The 9,462-nt window shown below is 40.2% G+C and overlaps 1 protein-coding gene across 1 annotated transcript in view; it reads right to left on the bottom strand.

Moving 5' to 3' along the window:
* Positions 1 to 262: 262 nt before the first annotated feature.
* Positions 263 to 9,462, bottom strand: part of pcdh17 (protocadherin 17) — a 69,364-nt gene continuing 60,164 nt past the window's right edge. Inside the window, exon 5 of the mRNA XM_034308953.2 lies at positions 263 to 4,560. Coding sequence (XP_034164844.2) covers positions 3,899 to 4,560 — 662 coding nt within the window. The 3' untranslated portion in view covers positions 263 to 3,898. The remainder of the gene's footprint in view (positions 4,561 to 9,462) is intronic.

Below are 9,462 nucleotides of genomic sequence, written 5' to 3'. Positions count from 1 at the left end.
TCCTTCGAGCTGGAGCAACAGCAAACCGAGAGACTGGAGAAACATATACATTTAGCAGTTATTTATAGATATTCTGCAGCGAATATAATGGAGATGCATTTATCATTTTCGTCAAGGAAGAGTTTAGCATACACTAGTCTTGTGTTTACTTAATGTTCTCATTATCTTTAATAAGAATATTATGACAACACTATATATATATATATCTCCACATATGTATGCCAGGGCTAATGCATGTAGACATAGTCAGGAGCCATGTGTATTAAATGTATTAATTTGCTTTTTATTCTTTTTTTTGTTTTGTTTTTCAGATAGATCACATAGAACACAGCCTTAGACAATAGCAGTTGAGCTTATCCATACAATGTATGCCTCATTTCTTTTGCCCAGCGTATGGTGGATCCCTCTGTGTGGGACTGTGTGTGTATGTGTGTTCAGGACAGGATTTGGTGAAACGGTAGAAGGATGTTTTTTTTTTTGTTTTTGTTTTTTAATGGGTTTCATTCAATTACGCATTGAAGCGGCAGACTTTGATGGCCAAAAATACCCCTGTTCTGACTAATGCAGCGATCAATCCCTCTCCATGCCTAGCCAGTGTAATTAGACAATAATGAGGGCGCAACTGCATTATGCTGGATCTCCAACTATGTGTTGACCTCAGCAACTTATACTCCATTAGACAGCAAATAGCTTGCAAGGCCTGGGTAATAAACCATTCATTCCACCTCAGTGGGAGACCTGAACAGGCTTTGCAAGAGACACCTCAGGATGGTCTTCAGTTTGACTGTGCCACTAATATTGGATTTAGAATGAAAAAAATACGTTTAGGTCAACTTTAGGTCGCAGAGAATAACTCTAGTAATTTAGGGCACACACAGACACACACTTGCTCACAAAATGGCAACCACTAGTGCACCACACACGCACATCTTTGCAAGCCGTGAAAAATGAGCAAACTTGGAGTGAATAGAGTGAGTTGGAAAAAAAAAAACCCAAACAAACGGAGACAAATGACAAACAGAAAAGTTATTTCTATCTGTCTGGCTCAGGGTTAAAGCGCGCATAAGATCATCCGTGTCTCTCGAATGTTTTGTTCTCTTAAATGAAAGGGAGCGCACGGCATCGCACTACAATGATGAGTGCAAAGGAAGAGAGAAGACGCTCGTGTCAGTTGCCGCTTCGAGCTCTGAGCGCAAGCCGCCGTGCCGCCTTTCATTATTTGTTGAGGTTATGTCGAGGGTGTCAAAAATATCAGACTCGTCACTGTGTTTGGGCAGGAAAAAAAACACTCAATTAGAAACCAACACAAAGTTTCGTTTTCTCCTTGATGCCAAACTTATATCTCTGCACCTGGGTGTAGATAAACCCACTGCAAGACAGGGAGAGAAGGAAAAAAAAAAACAGAAAGAGCGCTTTCTTGGCAGATAAATAAATATATAAAGCAAAAATATGTGAATAGTTCTGTCTATCATGTCTATGTGAATATGAAGGATAATAGGAGGCTATTTTGTACGCTGCAGTTTAAGTTGTTCCTCAGGTGACTGCATCAGGTGTCATAAATAGTCAGTCACGGGCTCTTTGAGGTCCTGAGGTGTGTAACAGTTCACTCGAGCACACAGTCAAGATGAGGCAGGTACAAGAAAGTCTTGCATTTCAGCAATGGAGAGATGGGAAGCTGATGAGCACTCATTATCTGTTCATGACACAGACCAGCACCACTTAAGAAACAAAACCAGGCCATATTGGATCAGCTACCTCCTTTTACAGCCATTACATTTTTTAGGAAAAAAAAAGTTTTCACTCCACATATTTAAGCAGTGGAGTCGGTATTCTCCTGAATCAAAAATAATTATTTTCTCATTTGTTGTTTACAAAGAGAAGCTACGGTGAATGCTCGAACTGCAGACCTGACATTAATGCGTCATTTGAATTCTGCCTCTACTGCTACAGTGAAGCTCCAGACGGATAAAAAAGCGAGGAAAAAAAAAAACACATCAAAGCAAAGAGAAAAATAGATGCTTGGCTATCAAGTTTCACACAGTCCGAGACAAAGAACCGGTGTGAATTGCGATGAAATTTCATCTGAATTGTGATGGGCTCACGATAACGAAAACACACATATATGAAGCGAATACAAAGACCGCTCAAAAGTCCTTATATACAAAATAAGATAGCACATTCTCAAGAATCCCCCCCGTCCTCTTTGTAGTCAAGTGCACTACAGTAACAATGTGAGCTTTCTGAGTGAGTAAGGCAGTATCACAGAATGTTAGCCAGGGACTCCACGCTGCTTTATGAAATGGCAGGCTTAGATTTGAAAAAATAAAAAAAGAAAGAAAGAAAAATAAATCCAAATGACAAGAACTTGTCACAATTAAAAAATAGCTGCCCTGTAAGTTTATCTCAGCATTGCAAAAAAGGTAATCAAACTGTAGTTGTATGTGTTTCGTCTCATTTTGATAGAAATGTGCTGGCTGAATAAGCTCTGACCGAGTTAAAGCGAAAGTGTTTGCTCGAACACGCGTGTGTAAAAAAAAGCCCCGCTAGCGTGCCCAGGTGTACGGTAGCCGGCTCGCTCAGTAAGAGCACAGACAGAGAAAGGACGACGAAGAAAACAAAACCCAACAGCAAAGGAAACTCACAGAGTTTGACGGCTACTAAGGCAACAGTTGCCAAATACAATATAAGCCCATGTATATTGCAACACAACTATATATTAATTTAATAAAATACACAATATAGCTCTTGTACACGTAACAATTTGGCTCATATGCACAGAGATTGCAGAAAAAATCAATAAAAATATGTAATTTCGATGTAAACACATTAATTGGATACATTTTGCACATTAAATGATATTGTGAATAAGGGACAAATGTGAAGGGACATTTCCTTTTTTTTTTTTTTTCCTTTTTTTTGACATTCGTTTTCTTGGAATTCGAACCAGTGTCCTTTGCAGTGTAATAAATATCATTAACAACTGCATTTTCAGCATCAGTACACTTTTCTTTTTCTGATTTCCACTTCTTTTTTTTTTTTTAGAAAATGTATAAATATTTTTGTTAATATCTGGACACTATACATAAGTTCATATATGTATATATATATATATATATATATATATTATCTATATATTTATATAGATTTTTTTCACAGTCGAGGAAATATGTCCCTAATATACATAATTATGATTGCCTTAATTTAATGTAGGACAAGTGGAAGGTCACCTTAAAAGAAGGGACAAGTAGAAGACAGGTGACGACAGTGTTCACACAAAGGACCAATGAGGAAAGGAGTAACAGTTTCACCAATCTGGAATGTTCCATATACACGTATATATGGGAGGAAACACAGCTTACACATATGACTAGAAATGGCGAGTGAAGAAATGGTAACATTTCTTAATTAAGCACCCCAGTTACCACCCCTCCCCCTCCCCATAGATCAGAGATAATCAGAGATTATTCAGTATTTCATACAATGATATTACAAAGTCAGAAAAGAGAAGAGCGTGGTTCGGTCTTCATGAGATCCAACCGCATTTGGAGTGTTCTACATTTCAGTTGCGATTGTCAGAATCAACCTTTTCTTGCGGTTTGTGGCGTTCCGAGTCAGAAAGAAAGTATAGAGCTGGTGGGCACTTGAAGAAAAAGCTTGCTAAGAAGCCAGAAACAGCAACATCTGAAACTCCCTAAGAACCCCCTCCCCCCCAAAACAACATGGCGTCCAGAAAACCTGGCTTTTTTTTTGAGACAGTCTGTCAAAAGTTCTTTTCTGTCCTAATCTGTCAAACCTCATGAGCACCTCACTCTTTGAGAGTGTTTCTAAGCTCACAGACTCTCGCCCTCTCACACTGTTTGTCTTCTTTTTCATTTTCTGCATCAGTGTATTAGTCTGTTCACTTCCTGACCACTGCAGCCTCGTTGCCTCGGCAGTCCTGGAGAAGTTTATCGATGTCTCTGACCACCTGCTCGGCGTCCATGCCTCCTCGGCTTGCCTCTCCTCCTCCATGCTCAAGTGCTCCGTCCGGCTCGTTAGCCGTTTCCTGGCTGATACGTGAACGTGCCTCCAACAGCACTTTGGCTACAGGATCTGAGCCGGTTAGTGCACAGTACCCTTGATCTCTACTCTGCTTTCCAGGAGAAGTGTAAAGTCCATTGGGCCCTTCATAGTGGCTGGTGCTGGGATTGACCTCGGCTCCGTCTGCAACGCCTTTGGTTCCCTTGGTAGGGCTGCACGAGGCTGAGGGCACTTCCTGGAGCAGTGGGCTGAGAGCACGCTTGCCCTTGAGGTAAGGCTTGACGTTGGCCACCAGGACGGCATGCTCACGCCGCTCCTTGCCAAAAGTGCAGAAGGTCTTCTTGCCACTGGTGTTGCCTGTTGCCTCATAGCTCTCTGGCTCGGTCGCCACGGCCTCCATTCCTGCAGGTACGAACAGGTTTGTGCGGTAGTCGAGACCCTCAGCCTGCGCCATGCCTGGTGCCGGGAACTGGGGCATCCAGCAGCGGTCCGAGTGGCCCAGGACCCGGCACTCATCAGTACAGTTCACGCAGTCCTCTTCTGCAGAGAGGGAAACAGAGAGACGATTTAGTCAAAACTTTGTTTTTCAAACATGTCCATGATTGCTTTAATGTTCCACTTTAAAGGAGAGGTCAAGTTGAAAGCATATTTCGAATAGAAAACTGTCAAAATGGTGTTCGCCCTAAGGAAAGTAAATCAAAGTTGGTACAGATCAACTAAGGCTGGTCTCACATTGCCTTACCATTGCCTCATGCTTTCTATGAAAGACTGCTATTGAACAAGCTTGTATTGATGTTCGTAATTTTTTAATAAAGAGAGAGAAGTGTAAGAACCAGCATCTTGGGTATCAACACCCATAATGGTGTACTATTTTACCATAATACTACTACTCCCAGAGTTATTTCCTTTCAGAGGTAGCTAAACAAACAAGCCTAGCTACCATTTTCCTGTTGCTGTGTATCTGTTTAAATAGTCTGCCTTTGATTTCATTGCTCTGCTCAGATTGCTTGGCCATTTCATTGCAATAAAGCAAGCTACAGCAGATGAGAAGCTGAGAAATGTTGAGCACATAATAGAAGCTGGAAATGAGACACTATGTGTATGTGTTCTTTTGAATGCCATACACTCACTTTGGTCATTTTATTTTCTATTCTTCTGCACTGATTCACTGGGCTGAACAATCACTCAACAAACTTTGAAAAAAGCTGAATCAATAGAAATAGGCGCTGAAGAAGGCTGACCAGTCCCAATACCGTAGGTCACCTTGTAAAACCTGGCTTACAGATGGCTTAGTGGGACAAGCAATTATTACAAATCACTAGAAATGGTCACTGATTAATGATTAGATCACCAGAAAATCAGAGATATTAGAGATTATTCTGCACTCTATACACTGGGGATCCACTGAACCTGCTTTTTCCAATTTTTCCTACAATACTTATACCAGTACTCTGATTATCAGGGATATCTGATATCTGATGTCTGATACTCATCCTCTTAGTAACTGAGCTGACTCTGCAAGCCTCTGCTGCCAAATTATGCATCAGACAGGCTTTAAACAAGGTATGTTCTGTGTAGTGTCAGTCACTGTAGTCTTGCCAGCCAGTCCTCTAGCTTTCACTAGAGAATCTGGCTGATTTAAACACTGAAAGTGGTTACAAGTAAAAACCATTTGAATGACACTGCAATTGACCGGCTATAAACCTTTCCGGGAGCCTGTCAGCAACCTCAGGAGAGATCACATTCACTCACCACTGATTTCTTAAAACATAAACTCTGAAATAACTTTTAAAGATGTTGTGTCTTTCGAACATTTTCCAATTGAGAGACTACATATTGCTCAAAATCCAGAGATACAGAGAGTATAGATAGTCTTGAAGATTCTGAAGCTTTTGGCCAGAAAAGTGTATAATACGTATCGGACTGTTTCATTGTGAAACTCAGTGGGTCAGGAGGGATACTGATAGAGGCGTTTATTGTTCACATGTCAGAATGCAAGTTTATAATGCTCTTATGTAGTATATATAGCATTTCTGAGTAGTCTTTCTGCTTTCAGGGGAGGGAGGGGGGGGGCAGCTGGTTGAGTGAGTGTATTCAATTAGCATGATCAAGAAGACGGCAGTGAAGACTCCCTCCTCTCCCTCCTCTCTCTCTCTCTCACTCTCTCTCTCAATCATCCCTCCCTCTCTCCACCCCACACAACACAGCAAAACAACAACAGTTCCGTTTTGGCAAAAATGTCTGGTACTGCTATCATAAATTTATGTCACTGGGCTTTGAAGCTCTCCCATGGCAGCCCCTTGTATCTTTCAACCAAGTGCCTAGTGCTGCATGCCACAAAGTGTGTGTGCATGTGTGTATGTGTGTGTCCACCCCTTTCATCTTCATTCTGGATTATTATTGGTTTGGGGTTTTTGATGCCGTGTAAAATGGGTCCAGGAATTGTAAATTGGGGAGAGAGAGGAAGGACACACACACTCACACACACTCACACACACTCACACACACACACATCCCAGGGACTAGCAAGTCCTAGTGCTAAAGAGAGACTGAGAGAAACTGAGGGATGGACAGCTGCTGTCCTGTGAATATTCAAGTTCAAAGGGATGAGGTATGCCTGTGCTTCTAACATGGCATTCAGTGTGTGTGTGTGTGTGTGTGTGTGTGTGTGTGTGTGTGTGAGAGTCAACACAAAGCAGGGTCTCCTGCTCTGTGCAGTGATTTATGCCTTACAAACGAAACTTCATGTATATTTAATATTCTGAGGATTTCACTCTTTCAGAAGGTAAGCAAGGTGGGAAGAACAAGAAAACTTCATGAATTTCTGAAAAGTAACATTCTCAATAATCTAGTACCAAAGCACTACCAGCGCTTCCACTGCTAAGCTCCGGTGCATACGTGATCAAAAATACCATATTAAAATATCTCTTGATATCTTGTTTCCCTTTAGTTTGATTGTGTGAAGTTAAAGAAAAAAAGAGCACCAAGAGAAACACTCCTAAATGTGTCTAATAACACTAATAACCATTTCTATTCTACAGAGTCCAGGGCCACACACTGCCTTCTTCATTTGCTTCCTGGAATCCCAGAGGTGCTTGTTATACATAGCCGTTTTCCTCTAAGCATTTTCCTCATTTTTCCTCATTTAATACAGGGGAGTGTGATTTGCACCTGGCTAACATCACTTTACATCTGGAGTTTCAGCACCAAGATAAGCCCTGTATATACAGTTTAACCATTTTTGTTCAATTCTTTTAGCATGAGATGCAGATTTTTTTCCGAGAAATTGGAGATTTCAGGATAACAATCGAACCCCAGCAGTTAGTTTGTCAAACTAAAGTATAAATTGGTACTACAGTGAACAAAAATGTGCTCCTTGGAAATGGTCCTACTATCTCTAACAGTGAATCAGTATGTAGTGCAGGGGTCATCAATTGGCAGACTACAGTCCGGATGCAGACCCAGCAAAGTATTTCCTTTGCAGAACCGATCGATATATCAAAAAAAAAAAAAAAAAAAAAAAACCTGGCTACAGTTCAGGACTCTAGTCTTTTAACCATGAAACAGAGTGACATCAGTAACAGATGCTCCATTTTAGTTTGTTTGTCCAAATACATGCATTTATGTAAATGACTTACCAGAAGGCATTTTATCGTAAAAGTAAAGAGTTTCTACAGACTTTCAGAGGTTTTTTTTTTCATTTATCCTCTCTGGTCTAATTAGTGAAGTGACAACATGGCTTGATCTAAAACAGAATGATTTAAGATGATTGGACAGAAAAGAATGCATTTATTCTCTGCTTTAAGTTCAAAACAGATTTCACATCTGCTTAGAGTCTAGAATAAAAGTGTTGATGTGAAGGGCCAGTGTGCAACACGGCTTTTTAACTACTTCAGATTGATGTATCGTGTTTATAGCCATGAACTAATCACTAATTGTTCAACAGTTAAACTGTTAAGACGTGATCTTGTGTCTCCTGACAGGATGAAATTTACTCTTTGATTCTGTCTGTAATAGCTGGGGGTTCGATTCCCGTCGCTGCTCTGTGTGCACGGAGTTTGCATGTTCTCCCTGTGCTTCAGGTGTTTCCTTCCCAAGTCCAAAGACATGCGTTGTAGGCTGATTGGCATCTCTAAATTGTCTGTAGTGTGTGAATGTGTGTGTGTGTGTGTGTGTGTGTGTGTGTGTGTGATTGTGACCTGCGCAGGGTTGGCACCCCATCCAGTGTGTCCCCTGCCAGTGTGTCCCCTCCAGGCTCCCTGTGACCCCGTGTAGGATAAGGGGTAGAGAAAATGGATGAGAATTCTGTCTGTAACTTAATATTGGTTGAATGTAAGCCCATTTTTGAACTCTATTTGGTCCAAAATTGGATTATCACCTCTCAAGACCCGCTCTTAGTGAACACCCAATGATAAAATGCTATTTTCCTGTTCGGTCTCCTACAACCTGGTTTTGTACGCCACTTCAAAATAAATAGGCAGCTTCAACCCTAAACATAGCTGACTGAATTCCTGTTACCGTAATATCTAAAAACTAACCACTTTGATAACATCTGTGGCTACCAAATGTAAGTCACGCAGTTGATCTGACATTACACAGACATTATCATTATCTGACATTATCATGAGTAAAATCAATAAAGTGTGGATACTAAACTAATTAAAAACCATATTGCTATCACAAGATGGAATGGAAATATAAACGTTATGTCCTAGAGACACCCACAGCAGCATATAAGCAGACAGAAAGCTCATTTGTTGCACGTAACGTCAGCCAGCTGCTTATTTCTTCCACTAACACACACACACACACACACACACATATATATATATATGTATATGGAAATCTAATTATATATCATTATATCATCATCAAAAAATTTTTTAAAGAGAATGAGAGGAGCTGATGTGATTGGATATCACAGTAGCACACTTAATCACACCTTTTTTTTTTTTTCTTCTTTTAGAAATAAACCTCTCTTTTGTAGCAATATTCTTAATTCATATTGCAATATTCTTCAATAATATTCTTTGTGATCTTATTGATTTATTTATTGCATTATGGCCATGAAAATAAGGCTCAAAGTATTGTATGCACCTTCATAAAATTCTGAACAAAATGATTACCTCTACAATTTAAAACGTTATAATATATAACACTGTATTTTATATAACACTTACTCATGCAAAAATAGCAGGATTTACCTTTTGCAAAGGATAGACACTGTTTCCTTTTCCATCGCATACTCAGTGAAAATAAATGATCAACCTTTGACCTTATAATCATCATTAATCATATTCTAAAATGCTCGTTCATATCGTCAATGAAAAAGGCCAAACAGCGTGATGAAAAATGATCATCGCTCTCTCTGGCTCCTGAGTCGCTATTGTTTTTGATTTCACTGCGTGTGGCCAACCAATGCCTTTCCCTGCCATTCCCTGC

This window comes from Pangasianodon hypophthalmus, chromosome 11 (assembly GCF_027358585.1).
Source record: "Pangasianodon hypophthalmus isolate fPanHyp1 chromosome 11, fPanHyp1.pri, whole genome shotgun sequence".
In the NCBI taxonomy this organism is placed as follows: domain Eukaryota; kingdom Metazoa; phylum Chordata; class Actinopteri; order Siluriformes; family Pangasiidae; genus Pangasianodon; species Pangasianodon hypophthalmus.
Note: the sequence above shows the minus strand (reverse complement) of the source record. Positions and strands in the feature narration are given on the sequence as shown.